At 39.2% G+C, this 15,943-nt stretch overlaps 1 protein-coding gene and 2 non-coding genes across 20 annotated transcripts in view; all 3 read right to left on the bottom strand.

Moving 5' to 3' along the window:
- Positions 1 to 15,943, bottom strand: part of PUM1 (pumilio RNA binding family member 1) — a 127,996-nt gene that overhangs the window by 28,184 nt on the left and 83,869 nt on the right. For 14 of the 18 annotated variants that reach the window (XM_027109369.1, XM_027109377.1, XM_027109371.1 and 11 more), the window contains 5 exons: positions 12,424 to 12,575; positions 6,888 to 7,026; positions 5,468 to 5,611; positions 4,343 to 4,639; positions 3,032 to 3,268 (listed from right to left, as the gene is read on the bottom strand). In XM_027109369.1, coding sequence (XP_026965170.1) covers positions 3,032 to 3,268; positions 4,343 to 4,639; positions 5,468 to 5,611; positions 6,888 to 7,026; positions 12,424 to 12,575 — 969 coding nt within the window. The remainder of the gene's footprint in view (positions 1 to 3,031; positions 3,269 to 4,342; positions 4,640 to 5,467; positions 5,612 to 6,887; positions 7,027 to 12,423; positions 12,576 to 15,943) is intronic. The other 4 variants (XM_027109376.1, XM_027109383.1, XM_027109378.1 and 1 more) reach the window with 2 other exon arrangements.
- On the bottom strand, positions 6,696 to 6,772 carry LOC113622509 (small nucleolar RNA SNORD103/SNORD85). The gene has a single exon (XR_003433551.1). It is a non-coding gene; the product is annotated as a small nucleolar RNA SNORD103/SNORD85 (small nucleolar RNA).
- Positions 14,855 to 14,937, bottom strand: LOC113622510 (small nucleolar RNA SNORD103/SNORD85). Its single transcript, XR_003433552.1, has one exon. It is a non-coding gene; the product is annotated as a small nucleolar RNA SNORD103/SNORD85 (small nucleolar RNA).

The raw sequence follows: 15,943 nt of genomic DNA, 5'->3' as shown, positions 1-15,943 counted from the left end.
TAACACGTGTCTGTCTACTGGGAGGAAGTGTGAAAACGATATCATGGAGAAAAGATCCACACTGGGATAACAGAGACATAGGCTGGAGTGTGCACTCAAACACTTACTAGCTATGGGGTATCACGAAAGTCATGAAACCATGCTGAGTTTAAGTTTCCCTGTGTAGAGCAGAGTTACTTGAGTATTTAACATAATGAATGAACACAATGAACGAATGCTTACTTAGTATGGCTGTTAGTGATCCAAGAACTGATAGCCGGCGGCAGCAGTGTAGTATCAATAGTAGAAGCTATATTAGGAATGGCCCAATATATATTTGGTAAAGAAATGTTACATTTCCTTGGTGACAAATGGTAAATAGACTTATTGAGGTGATCACTTCGTAATAGTTAAGAATAAAGCATACACGAACCCTTTTCTCAAGGAAACAGACTGAGCTGAGGCAAAGCACTACCAATCAAGACACAAAGTTTCTCAGGAATGGCATGTATGATTAACGTGGTACATGCAGCAATGGAAATCCAATGGAAATACATACATCTAAAGTGCTTAAACAAAGTAAAAAAATTTTTAAGGGAAGGTATGTTAAAAATAAAACCAGGCAGACAGCAAGAGTCATTAAAATAAGAAATAACTCGCACCAATAGATAGTTCCTTCTCCACCTGGGAAACGTAAATTAAGGAGAAGGAGGTATTTTATTAAATTGTTGATATATTGGAAAGAGGAAAGGCACCATGCATGCAAGTAATGTTTCCAGCTCCATTTTCAAACACCAAGAGCCATAGCATTTGGTTCAGAGGTTGATACAGTCCACAGGACAAATCTGGCCTGCCACCTATTTTTGTAAATAAAGTTTTATTGAAAGATAGCTGCACATTCTTTTACATTTTGCCTGTGGCTGCTTTCACACTTCTACAGCAGAGCTGAACACTGACTACATAGACCATCTGACCTGTAAGCCTAAAATATCTACTACCTGGCTCTTTACAAAAAACTTCTTGCAGAGTTAATTTGTTTACTACTCAGTATATGTTAACACAGTTCAAATGTTTAAACCAAGGAATTAAAGGGTACGATTTCTGGATCTGATAATGCACTGGTTTAAAAGCTATCCTGGGTACATTATGTGACAGGATATACACTGACACTACATGCTTTGGAGTCAAAAAGGTTTTGACTCTAAATCCGTTCAGATATGAGAAGACCTAGCAAGATATTTAACTCAGTTTCCTCACTTCTGTATCATAGACATAATACCATATCTTCCAGAGTGATATGTACAGCACCCAAAACCGTTAACAGTAGCCACTAATAGCTATTCCATAAATGTTAGTACCTTCCATCTACATACTAGACTGGGACTTTCATCTCCCCCTTATAAGTCTGCATTAACCCTCATTCTTTAAAGCCAGGCATCCTGTCACAAGGAAACATTGTTGTGCAATATACCCTATTCCTTATCTATCCGATATGGACTTACCAATCTGGAACGTCCCTACAACTTTTCTTAAGTAATGTCCATATACAACATGAGACAGTGAGCTTTACAACTACAGTTCTCATCATGTGAAATCTCAGGATACACACATACACTCTCTCTCTCTCACATTTCTATGTACATACATACATACATAGTTCTGCCTTAAAACTCATCTCTCAAACTCAGAGACAGCACTCTTAGTTCTAGAATAATAACTATATTATCCTGTCCCCTTCAAGACTTTTTTTGATTTTTATAATCATTTCCCAGTCTTTGTCTTTCCAAATAGACGTACACTATTCGTTTTTAGTCAGTCCTCATTTCTGAGTCCAGAAAGCCACTTTTAATCTTGCCAGTTAAAAACAAAAAAAGGTCCATGTAAACTATGGACTTTGGATGATAATGATGTATCAATGTAGGTTCATCAATTGTAACCAAGGTACCACTCTAGTGGGGGATGTTGATAATGGGAGAAGCTATGCATGTGTGGGTCAGAGGGTGCAAGGGAAATCTCTGTACTCTCCCCTCAATTTTGCTATGAGCCTAAAACTGCTCTAAAAAATAAAATTTTAATTTAAAAAAATAATAATAAATAGAAGATTTTAAAAATCAGAATCTTCCAGCAAAGTGGCCATACATGGTATTTCCCAGGACAGTACTGATTCAGGCCTGTCATCACAGAGTAATTATTAACAGCAACCCCATTAACTCTCAAAAGCATCCTGGGTTGCATGATAAATTATATGGTCACTGTACTTCTATGCCTCAGCTTTCCCCATCTAAGAAATAAATCAGTACTTCAAAATCCAAACTCGATAAATAACTAGAGGAAGGGAGTGCGTACCATCTTCCATCTCTTGAAAGATTTAAACATTTGCCACCCAAATTGTTAATACAAGTTTCTTTTCATTTTTATAACTGTCTGCTTACTATCCTCTTTTCCCTCCTCATTTTCCAGGATCTAAATGGTAACATTCTTTTAAACCCCACACATATAACAAGCTAAACATATAATTGGGAAATATACATCTATACTCATTAGCATACTATGTAGTTTAAGAATGTATATACAAATTTTTTTAAAGAATCTGACAAAATTTTTAAAACAAAATGCTTTATGTGAGAAAGTAAGATATTAAACATATACATGGGGGAGGGGAGGGGAGTCTGAAAAACAAGGCTAAGTATTAATTGTGGTGATATTTCAGTGGTGATACGAGGTTAATACACTCTTTGTCTCTATTTTCCAGCTTTACTTAAAATGAATCTGTACTGTGTTTATACTGAAAGATTCTCACATGTAGCCAAAGATGTTCATACTAAAGCTGAAGTGAATATACAGGGGAGGCGCCCAAACTTGAATAAATCCCAAACTGCTGTGCTATCTAGGTACAGCCTAAATAACATGAGGTACCTTCAGGAAGGCACAGAACACCCAGGACACGTCTTAGGATAAAGGGATTGTCCTTTGCTTATGCAAAGTACTTCTAATGTCATCAGTGGCAAGAGATTTCTAGAGTTCAAGGTGGTGTTAGAGTAATGGTTCTTACCCAGGTTTAAGCTTGAAGAGGATCCATGTGAAGAGAGGGAAGGAGGTGGTGTCTGTGAATGTCCTGGTCCCTGACTAGGGAGAGGCATGCCCACGGGTCCAGGAGAGGAGGAAAAGCTAAGGCCGTTATAAAAACTGTGTCCAATGGGGGTCAAGCTGCTCGATGTCCTCTTATAAAGGTCACTGCTGCCAGTCAGGGAGTCACGGCGGGAGCCACTGCCAGTGTTGGAGTTTGCAACTAAAATGGAATTAAAACAATGCAGATAAGAACAGGCCTGTTCTTCGAAGAACAAGCCCAGTGACCTGTTCCTAACACTTTGATCCAGACTCCTTACCACCGCAAATTTGTCAGCAGAGACAGCCTAACTGTTTATGTGGCAGTTCTAGGGGCAGGTAAAGTAATAAAGAGGACATGGCTCAGGTTAACATGAAACTCTTTTTCAAACCATCACACGTATGCTAAATTTTCCTTCCTTTTGTGTCTCATATTATGGGGGTGAGGGTGGGTTAAAATCCTCTGATGGCCACATAAGTTATGGGAAAGGTGAAAGAAAATGGGCTAGAAAGAATGCCTTTCATCAACCCAAAGGTTCTAGTAGAAAAATGGAGTAGAAAAAAGATTTGTGAATGGGGTACTGCCCCACTACCCAAGACTTACATATCAAAGCCTGGTTTCTCAAAGGGCTCAATCAAGAGTTATTGCTAGCCCCCAGCTCCAACTTAAGACACTTTCTCTCAAATAAACCCTTCTGTTTTGAGATCACATTGTTTTACAAACACTGCAATTATCCCATCGTTTACCTTACTACTTTCCTGCTTTTTTCTCCCATCAAAACATTTAAAATATCTCAGTTTAATTCCTTCCTCCCACTTTTCCATAATATCCACCTTAATTCTTCTCAAGAGACTGGAGAAAACTCATGACTCTTTAAGGCCTGCAGAGTGTGGAGTACACTACCCTATGATCTTTGGTAAGTCCTCCTCCCTTGGTTCTTAACATCGACATTTGTATAATTCCCTCCACATTCTTCCAATGCCTGCAAAAATCCTCAAGGATTTTCTAATCCTTGAAACAAACGGACTTTGAGAGTATAAATAAGTAGCAACGTGAGTGTAAACCTGAAATAGGCCCCAAATGTGTAACTTGAATAGTCCATTATCTCAAACACATGTGGAACAGCTGGGTTCCCACGGGGCTCGGTCCAGATCTGCCTGTGGTATCTGTCCAGGGTTCCATGCATTGTCAGTGTTCCATAAAGATTGTAAAAATAATTAAAATTCAGTTTCAACAGCACATCAGTCTGATTTCTACCTGCTGTTCCAAACCCTCCAAGGGCTGATCCCAGAGTGGCGCCGAGAGAACTGCTACTTCCAAATCCCAAGGATGTGTTGGCAGGCTGGGCAGAGCCCTGGGAGAAGAGGGAGCTGCTCTGTGAATTGCTGCTCAGAGAGTTGTTGCCATAGAAAGAGCTGGATGCCAGGTTGTTACTGGGCTGCTGCTGGGGCTGGGGCTGAGGCTGCTGAGTTCCTAAAGGGCGAAATGGTCCATTTGTTGTTCCAGCAAGACCACCGGCTGCTCCATTTGCTGAAGCTGCAGCCGCTGCAACAGCTATGTAGAAGAAAGCAAACCATTTGGCTATGAAAGAGATTGGCCACATTTCCAAACTACATTGTTATCCTTTTGAAAACCTTTTAATGTTGCCATATTTTTTCAAAGCAGACACAAACCTTGTAAAGAACTATACAAATCTGTCTTTGATCCCTTCATCTGAAGCTTCTATTTTCTATTTCTACTTTCAATTCAAAGTCAAAATACCATTGAAGCCAAGTTCACTGTATTGACAGCTCTAAAGAGGCTATAGTTTAAAATAGAAATGGATATCAAAAAGTTGTATTTCAAATACAACTACTTCCTAAAATCTCAAGTTCTACAAATATCTACATTAAGGACATTTTTTTCCAGAACCAAATACTGAAGTCCCTCAAATTCCTAGGACACTTGAGCATGTTGCTCTCCCCTAGATGTCCCCACTGTTGCTCCCAAATTTATAATATATATGACTTAAAATAAAAACCTATTGCCCCACCCCCTCAAGCAAAAAACAAAAACAAAACAAATACCACATCATCTTAAAATAATGATATGAATTTCACGATATGAAGTGAAATTAGCCTTGGACTTCTGCCAACAGTGCCATTTTGTATGAGTAATCCAACTTCCTATGCTCACAGTAGAGCAGGTCCTTGCTGCTAACCAGCTGGTACATGCTGTCAACAGAATCAGAATCTGATCACTTGCTGCTTCTGATTCTCTCTTTGAAAAATTACAGGGTAGAATTCCTACACTGAGAATGTCAAAGTATATTTCAACACAGTTTAAGAATATCATCCATTGCCCCTTTTAGATCTGAGTGAGTCTACTAAGACGTAAGCTCACCTGCTTGTGCGGCTGAGGAGCTAATGATGACTGGGGCAGGAGCTACAAGTCGAACAGGAGCTCCAAGGCCGTTTCTCGCTCCTGCATTCACCACAAGGGCACCGGTTTGGTCATAGTAAGCAGCAGGAGCCAAGACTGGATAACCTGAGAATATTAAGTTAAGTACACATGAAACAGATAAGTACATATGAATCTAACAAATGTCTCCTGGGCACCAGAATATCTTATTGATAGACAGTTACAAACTCAGCATTGGGATCCTGGCTTCGCCACTTAAGGTAGCTGTACAACCCTGAATCTCTGGGTATCCTCATGAGGATAGTAATAATAACAGCCTCACAAAGTTCTTGTTAAGATTAAAAGATGAGTGTGAAAGATGTAACATGCTACCTGGCACAATAAGGGGTAGTGTTATTTATTATCCACCAAGTGTTAGGGAATTCGGTGGGATAGGGAATACCTGTGCTCTTCAAAGTGCTAACCACAGTTATCACCAGCAATCATACACTGACAATTTTTTTTATGTTTTCTTGCCTACACAAGTTAACAGTAGGTACAAATGATTCCAACAATCAAAGAACTTTCATACCACATAATCTAAGCACAAATATCCTACAAGTTAGCAGGGAAAACCTAGACAGGCTTCAATTAACAGGGTCTTTCAATATTCTATGAGATGGAATCTTCAAATCCTATTGAGCCATAAGAGAAATTATAGGTGACTTCATAATAAAACATAAATGCTTAGTAATTAACAACATGCATGATGCAAGTTCAAGTTACTCAGTGAATTCATAAATAGATCAGTTGATTTAGGGATGTGCCATGGTAAGAACCCATAAACGTATACTGAGGTCTCAGAAGGACCTGTTTCAAAGGAATAACCTCAGACTACATGCAATCCATGCAAAGAATAAGACCAGGAGACAGTGAGCTAAGAATAACCTATATTCAGGATATATATCAATCACAGATAGACAGCTACAAAGCACCTCTACTGTTGGTTCGAGAGAAATCCTAAAAATGTAAGGAGGACACTATCAAGGAATACTAGGAATGTCTTCCTAATAATACTATTCAAAGACATCAGCCTTGGAGTGACGCTGATGCAGTCTGGCCACTCTTTCCACTCTTAACACTGAGGGAGAAAACAGATCATCACCAAAGGAAAATAGCATACTCCAAGCTATGTGTGGAGGTTCACATATCTCCAACATTTAAGACTGAGACTGGCTCAGAACACTAGGTGCTCTCATCAACGAACTATGGTCTAAGTGAGGGCAAGTGTATGTCATCCTCGCCAGTGCCAAATGATGACAAGCCTAAGCAAGCCAAAAGTACTGCCCATTCTCTTCTGAATCTTCCCCAATAAGCAGACTTTTTCACCCTCAAATGATGAGGAACAACAATGCAGCCTCACCTGGCATGCCTGCAGCCAGTCCTTGTCCAAAAGCAAGGGCAGAATTCACTGCTGCAGCTGCCACTAGTGGATCTGCTTGCTGTCCCTGCTGGTTCTGATTTGGGGTCAAAGGACGCTGGCTGGCTCCTCCACGGAGAACCTGGGAGACAAAAATAAATCAACTACTTTCTTTTCATTGGAAACATCTAAGACCCGCCACATGCTTCAGTTGGATCAACTTTAAAACTGATGGTTGTTAACGATTTTTCTGATAATGGTTTTATGTGGCATGGCTGTTAGGATAAAAAAAATCCATTAACAGCATTTCATATAGTGAAATTTCATTCTACCATTCTTAGTTTAAACATATTACCTTTATAAGGAGCCAAGAGCATACAAAAGTGATCATTCATTCATTAATCAAATACTTAATGCCTAACATCTGGCAGGTAATGGGGCTACAGCAATGAACAAGACACACAAAGCTCCTGCCCAACTGGAGCTTTTATTCCAGCGAATGAGAGCTAGACAGTAACTCTACAATAATTAAAAAGTGGGTGAGGGCCTCCCAGGTGGCGCAGTGGTTGAGAGTCCGCCTGCCGATGCAGGGGACACGGTTCGTGCCCCGGTCCGGGAGGATCCCACATGCCATGGAGTGGCTGGGCCCGTGAGCCATGGCCACTGAGCCTGCGCGTCCGGAGCCTGTGCTCCGCAGTGGGAGAGGCCACAACAGTGAGAGGCCCGCGTAACCACAAAAAAAAAAAAAAAAAGTGGGTTAAAAAAAGAGTATGGTGAAGTGGAGGAGGGGTTTAGATATGATAAACAAGTGTAATTTACCCACATCATTAAGTTATAGTATCTGTATCAAAACACAGACACACAGACACACACACACACACACACACACACACTAAACTTTCTTTATGGAATGTGAGAACATTTTCTCTACCCTATAACACTATTCCCATTTATCAGGGCCCAAATGGCCCCAAATGAAATCAACAGGTTTGATTTAGGAGGCTTCTGACTTGACCGTTTCTATTCTTCCTCTCATAAATACCACAAACGCACAGTAATCTACATGGATATGAGTATTAGTCAAGAACACTGACATTTCAGCACAGAATACTAGTTCTGTCACCGTGATAAAGGATCTACTTTTCTTTTTATTAATGAAACATAGGTAGTAAGATGCTGATAATCATTCTTATTCTGAATGCTCTGAAGAATCTATTCCAAAAGATCTATCTATGCCAGTAAGTAAAAATGCAAAACCCAATACCAAGGCTAAAATTACCAACGTTTATGCATTTTGCAATGTTTTCAAAGGCAAAGTTCTTATCAGATCATTTTCAGTATCACTCTGCTACTTATAAAAGTTACACATGTAATCAAGAACCCGTGCACAGATTTTTCTTGGTACCATTTGGTAAAAAATGTAAAAGAGAAACACCACAATCAAATATTTATTAAATGAGTATTTTAAATGACCAACACTGTCCATATTGGCAAGAAGAGATGTGTAGACACTTAATTTACCCAAACTTTCTTATTTCTTTATCTGTAAGAATAGTGAGAGTAACAGCTGATCATGCAGATTTGTAGGAAATATTAGAATTAATGTCTGCAAGGCACAGTGCCTAGTACCCAGGAGCTAATCAATAACCAATAGTTAATTCCTATCAAAATATTAGGCAATTCATTTCTGTTTGTGAACCAAAGAATCTAACGGACTTGACAACAGAAGGAGTGCTTCAATCTATATAGGTAGAAGACTCAAGGGAGGCTGCACAGGTGAGAGTTTGTAGAAAATGCCTAACCAATAATCCAGAACAGCTCTCACCCTAGAAGTAAACAGCAGGTACAGAGATATGGCAAATACTAATAGTTCAAGAACTTAAAAAAAAAAAAAAAAATCAATGAAAACATCCTTTTCATAGGGCAGAATGAATTAGGCTTATGTTTGGTTAGGAGTTGTGTGAAACATCAGAGGACAGGGAAATGGACAAGGTACCTGAAGAAAGGGGTAGTCCAGACTACTGAGTCCTATTTTACAATCAGGAGAGCAATGTGTTTCCTTTTTGTCAACTCTCTAGAAATCTAAGTGGTTCCCTTGACAATAAATCAAAGTTCTTAAGTCAGCTGCCAATATTCATATTTTAATTTCATAAATGTCAAGCCTGAATTTTATGGAAACAAATATGTAAAATTCCACAAGTAAAATTTTATATACTATAAAATCAACAAAAATGACTGAATATCTACTTGTAAAACACTATCCTAGGAGTTAGTTTACTACCTATCTTCATGATGCAAAAGGTGTTAAATTCAAATTTCTTTTCAAAGGTACTGATTTAAACACAGCATTTAAAATGTAATAAGCAAGTAGATGCTCAATGGAGATATTTTCATTAATAATCATTCATCCTTCTACAGTTCACCATGCTTAGTAGAATCATAATCTATACAGTCTCCCCTAATCTAGAAAGTTCAGAAGCCATTCTAAACTTTTCTCTCTCAAAATGCAACATCCAACACCAAGCCACCACCTGTGCCTGGGTTCAACCTAATATCCAGGATTTTTTCTTTAACAAACATTTTGAAATAGAGAATAACAGTTTTTTTTTTTAATCAGGTGTCAAAGGAACCTTCAAAAAGAATGAAAAAGAAATCAGAAGGAAGGTGAAGTGGCCAGGATGTCACTGACTCTACTGAAAGTTTCAGCAATTACATTTGGAAGAGTCAGCATGCCTAGAAGAACATAACAAATGCTTTCTGATAAAATGTAAAGGCCAAAAGGCCGAAAGCAAAGTTTAAAAAGAACCTCTCATTTCAATGACTATGACCAAAAAAGTTCACCAAGAATATCGTATTTTCCTGAAACATCTGACGCCAGAAACTGGCAAAAATATCACTGGAACTAAAATATGGCTACTTGTTAAAAGGTAATGTTAATAATAATAACTTTTTCATAGTAAGGTTTGTTATTGTGGATGACAGAAAACTCTGAAATAATGTACATGATTATCATGCCCATTTTATAGCTAAGGATATATTCAGAGAAATCATGCAACTTGCCCTAGTTGCAACCAGTTAGTGGTAGAACAAAGACCAGATCTCAGGCTTTCTATCACCATGGTCAGAAGACGTAACAAGTTGTGAACTTACAGATTTGGGTTCAAATCTTCTTCTTTTTTTAAATTTATTTTTGGCTGCACTGGGTCTTTGTTGCCTTTAGTTGCAGAAAGCGGGAGCTACTCTGTTGCGGTGCTCAGGCTTCTCATTGCGGTGGCTTCTCTTGTTGTGGAGCATGGGCTGTAGGCGCACGGGCCTCAGTAGTTGTGCCTCGCAGGCTCTAGAGCATGGGCTCAGTAGTTGTGGTGCACAGGCTTAGTTGCTCTGTGGCATGTGGGATCTTCCCGGACCAGGGCTCGAACCCATGTCCCCTGCATTGGCAGGCGGATTCTTAACCACTGCGCCACCAGGGAAGTCCCAGGTTCAAATCTTACCACCTTAATAGGTGTGTGATCCTGGGCACACAAATTCCATTTCCTTAATCTTATGCTGGGAAGTCATATAATCTACTTATCAGAATAAAAGAAATTATATGTAGAGCACTTAGCTTTAAACAAAAAGCTTTCAATAAGAAGTACTTATTACTATTTTTCTTATTCACTCTATTAGAGCAAATTTTAAACAAAGCAACTACTTCAGTCTTCTAAATCCATGATTTGGCAGCCATTTAAACACAAAGATCATGACTTGATAAATACCAACTATCCACAAAGAGTAGCTAAGAAATTTATTAATAGGGATCACCCATTCTGTCAACAAACTATCTGCTGAATTCCCTATGCATGTGGTACTAGAATTCTATCTATTGCAACAAAAATCATGCATTAACTTACAAAAAAAATCTGACTACAAAAATACTGACTCAGAGGGGCTTCCCTGGTGGCGCAGTGGTTGAGAGTCTGCCTGCCGATGCAGGGGACGTGGGTTCGTGCCCCGGTCCGGGAAGATCCCACATGCCGCGGCGCGTCTGGGCCCGTGAGCCATGGCCACTGAGCCTGCGTGTCCGGAGCCTGTGCTCCGCGATGGGAGAGGCCGCAGTGGTGAGAGGCCCGCGTACCACAAAAATAAATAAATAAAATGCTGACCCAGAATAAACTAGCTAGAATTTCAAGACCTGTGTTTTTCCTATAAACTTGTAAAATCTAAAAAATTAAACATACACTCTCTTACTAAAACTGATAAAAAGCAAAGGATTCTTGTTTGGATCATTATCATATGTACATATATGAGCTGGTGTTTTTCCTCAAAAGACAGCTTTAATTTGACGATGCTTATCAAAAGCCTAAATGTTCACTTTATTTACTTGGGGAAAAAACTCCATTTCTAGGACTTTATTCCATGGAAATAATCATGTACTTATGCAAAGAATATTAATCTTATTTATAACACCAAAATATGGCTAAGTTATAACTTAGTTATATAAATATAACATAAATAATAATGGACTGGTCAAAATAAATGAGATACTCTTTAATAGATTTAAAAACGTTAAATAACATGGAAGAGTATAACAACAAGATGCAAAGCCATGTGGACAGCATAATCCCAATTTTATAAGAAATTAATTAAATAGTAAGGCTAGAATGACAGATACCCAACATTTATATTGCTTTTTATCTGACAGGAGGATTTAGGGGATTTTTTTTCCTTCAAGTAATCCAATTCACCACAATTTTCAGCAATAAATAGGTGTTATTCTAGTAAGCAAGAGAAAATGGCCTATCTAATATAAAAAGACACATAGTATTGCAATTAACTATCCTTTCTCATCTTGGTTAAAAAGCTTACTCTAAGTTAAAAGAGATAAAATAGGTATAAGATTTATGTCCAATTCAACAGATGTTACTATATATAAAATAAACAACAAGGATCTACTGAATAATACAAGGAACTATATTCAACATCTTACAATAACCTATAATGGAAAAGAATATGAGAAAGAATATATATACATACACACACACATATACATATGTATGTATATATGTAGGTATAAATGAATCACTTTGCTGTACACCTGAAACTAATACAACATTGTAAATCAACTTACTTCAATTTTTTTTTTAATTGATGCTATAAATAAGCAATCTGAAGAACTAGTATCTCCCCTTTGGTAGCAAACTACTTAAAGAGAGAGCCAGAAGTGATCAGAGAATGGTGCTTAGAAACTAACTACAGTATCAAAGAAAGAAAACTTCACTATCAGTATGAATACTCAATTTGCCACACTTAACTGGAAAATCCTCTAAGCAGTATCACATGATATGTAATACCATGATCTCAACTAGTCACAATGAACAAGGACCTGATACGTAAAAGACATTCAGTAAAGCACAGTCAAGTCTGAGCATGAACCCAGATACCACACAAGGGAACTCACCCATTCACAATTCAATTTCTCTATCAGGGACGACACTACCTTTTACCTACACACAATAACTAATATTCGCATTCAGGTGGCATAAATTTTGTCTGCACTCACCTGCTGCTGCCCTTGCTGAGCCTGAGGGGTGGTCTGCTGATTAGCAGAGTTTGTTGCTGCGGCAGCGGCAGCAGCTTGCTGCTGGAAGAGGCTGGCAGGGTAGACTCCCCAGGGAGTAACTCCATAATACTGGTGAGGGACCACAGCCGGGCCTAAAAAATAGCAAGAGAAAGGTAAGAAAAGTTTAGACTATTAACAATCATCTCAGTTTCCAAAGACAACCTGACTCAGCAGACACTACTGTAAAATATTAACTTAATATATTGATTCATTCTAGCTACTCATGAATTCTATTTTTAAAAAACAGAAAATATTATACATGATCCCCAAACCAAAGTCTTCTAAAGTCAGTAATATACTCCAGGCCTAGAGGAAGAAGCTAGTGAAGGACCAAGCATTGGAGATACTGAAAGAAAGCATAAGTGATAGAAGCTGGAAGGGGTACGTGTAAGAACAGATGGAGGAATTGGCCTTGCTCAATCAAGAAGGGAAATAAATGTAGAGTTTGTGTGCTTAAAGTGATGGAACACAGCAAAAGATTAAGTTGTACCCTGCTTTCAGTGGTAAGGATGGCACCTGAGGTGACTGACAGGGACAGGGATCTTGGTGCTTCATTAACTCCAGAAGCATGAAAATCCATCAGCTGCCTAACAAAGCCCAAACATGCCACTGAACCTCCACGGCTCAAATCTAAGAGGCTTGGTTTTCCTATTTCTAATGTCACAAAAAGCATTCAGCACAACTACAATCAGACATTGGTATATGAGATTCAAATTTGTCAAAGCTGAAAACAAGCAGAAATAAAAAATGTAACACCTTGACTTCTTACAGACCTGAGTATTCTATACAAAACTAAGCGTTCTGGGCTTCCCTGGTGGCACAGTGGTTAAGAATCTGCCTGCCAATGCAGGGGACACAGGTTCGAGCCCTGGTCCAGGAAGATCCCACGTGCCGCGGAGCAACTAAGCCTGTGTGCCACAACTACTGAGCCTGCGCTCTAGAGCCCATAAGCCACAACTACTGAGCCCAAGTGCCACAACTACTGAAGCCTGCGCGCCTAAAGCCCATGCTCCACAACAAGAGAAGTCACGACAATGAGAAGCCCGCACACAGCAACAAAGACCCGACACAGCCATAAAATAAATAAAATAAATAAATTTATTTTAAAAAAACAACAACAACTAAGCATTCTGCTTTAGCCTAAATAATCTGTTCACCCTCTTTGGAAACAAGCTACAGCTGTAGTCTCTGCCAAACAGAACATGCAACAGAGAAGTAACAGAGCTATGCAGAAAGCAACCTGGGAGGGGCAGAACTCTAAACCACAGAATTCTCTGAAGCTGGTGGCAAGAAACACCAAGGCTTATTTGCCAACTAAGACAAGGACTCAAAGCCAGCTTCTCACATCTGCTGGAACACATCTCTAATAAGAACCTGCTTAGTTAAAGCACAGAGTTTCAAATATTTGCAACCTGATTAAATAATTACTGCACTTTTCAGTGAAGCTCCATAAAGCTGTTTCAAATATATCCATTCTGACATAGTAGCCAACCCTGTAGAAATATGTACTTCATTAAGTCAAAATCAATTTATACATGTTTTTTGTTTCTCCATTAAGTTCTAAAACACAAATAAGTCAAATTATATCACTGTCCAACATTACTCTGACATTTCTAATTCGGTATTTTCTGTGTCTGTGGTCTTAGCCAAGATCAAGAAGCTCTGTTCATAAAGGTGCCCACTGTCAAACACAGGGCAAAATGGTTCAAAATGAAGGTGCTGCTTAGAAAAACTATGCTACAAAATGAGATATTTTTTAATAATAAACAAATGGGCTAAAAAATGTTAAACATGTAGGCATCTGAATAGTCTAAAAACGATACCTCCAAGTAGGAGAGACTGGTGAGCCCCCAAACTCAGCTGACTATTGTTTATAAAGTGGGGTGGTCTTGGGACAGTTAAAGAAAGAATGAAAAAGAACACAATGAAGACTACCTATGTCTTAAGTTTCCTCACCTGCAAAATGGGTGTAATAGATGTTAGGGTGTTGTCACATCTGTTGTTAAAGGTTGGGGTGCAACCTGCAGTGACAGTCCCAAGGCTCCCCCAAAAGTCAACAAAAGCAAACCTCTACTGTGCAGAGAATGATGTTACAATAAACAACTGCACTGTCCTTTAAGTTTTCTCAACTGGCATTTCTACTACTTTCCTTGGTCATGTCTTGGTCATGTCTTTCCTTGGTCTACTACTTTCCTTGGCTCATGACACAGAGTTTAGGAAAATAGCTCAGGGTGCATCATTAGTTGGGCTTGGCTCCTCAGGATGCCTGCTTCAATTCCTGTGTGATTAACACTCCACAAGAATATGCAGTTTCACAGTTTGGGCAGTTAACAGTTCTGGCTCTCTGTGAAAGCCCTTAAGTCATTTTCAGTCTGGCTCAGCTGATAAGTACAAAAGCAAGATTCTCATCACCAAACTATGATCTCAGTGAGGACAAGTGTGTCATCCCTAAGACTAGTTCTTTGTTTCAAATAGCATATAGTAAGTTAGTAGAGGAAAGTTTGCAGAGGAAAGAAAGTACAGAGAAGACAATTCAGGATAACACAGACATTGTATACTACAGTGGAGTGCATGCACAGGCTTTGAGCTAGATCTGGCTCAAACCCGAACTCTACAACATTTAAATTGTGTGACCCCTACTACCCTAAGCAATCTACAGAATGAATGTGATCCCTATCAAATTACCCATGACATTCTTCACAGAACTGGAACAAATAATCCTAAAAATTATATGGAACCACAGAAGACCCAGAATTGCCAAAGCAATCCTGAGAAAAAAGAACCAAGCAGGAGGCATAACCCAGCCAAACTTCAGACAATATTACTAAGACACAACAGTAATTGAAACAGTGTGGTACTGGCACAAAAACAGACATATGGATCAATGGAACACAAGAGAGAACCTAGAAATAAACACACACACCTACAGTCAATTAATCTTCAACAAAGGAGGCAAAAATATACAGTGGAAAGAAGACAGTCTCTTCAGCAAGTGGTGTTGAGAAAGCTGGACAGCCACATGTAAATCAATCAAGTTAGAACACAGTCACACCATACTCAAAAATAAACTCAAGGGCTTCCCTGGTGGCGCAGTGGTTAGGAGTCCGCCTGCCGATGCAGGGGACGCGGGTTCGTGCTCCGGTCCGGGAGGGTCCCACATGCTGCGGAGCAGCTGGGCCCGTGAGCCATGGCCGCTGAGCCTGCGCGTCTGGGGCCTGTGCTCTGCTACGGGAGAGGCCACGGCAGTGAGAAGCCCGCGTGCCGCAAAAAAAAAAAAAAACCTCAAAGTGGCTTAAAGACTTAAATATAAGACATGACACCATAAAACTCCTGGAAGAGAACATAGGCAAAACATTCTCTGATATAAATCATAGCAATCTTTTCTTAGGTCAGTCTTCCAAGGCAACAGAAACAAAAATAAACAAATGGGACCTAATCAAACTTACAAGCTTTTGTGGAC

The sequence above is a fragment of the Aethalodelphis obliquidens genome, unplaced genomic scaffold (assembly GCF_003676395.1).
Source record: "Aethalodelphis obliquidens isolate GAN/ISIS:26980383/991018 unplaced genomic scaffold, ASM367639v1 scaffold9, whole genome shotgun sequence".
Taxonomy (NCBI): domain Eukaryota; kingdom Metazoa; phylum Chordata; class Mammalia; order Artiodactyla; family Delphinidae; genus Aethalodelphis; species Aethalodelphis obliquidens.
This window is presented reverse-complemented; position numbering and strand designations above follow the sequence as displayed.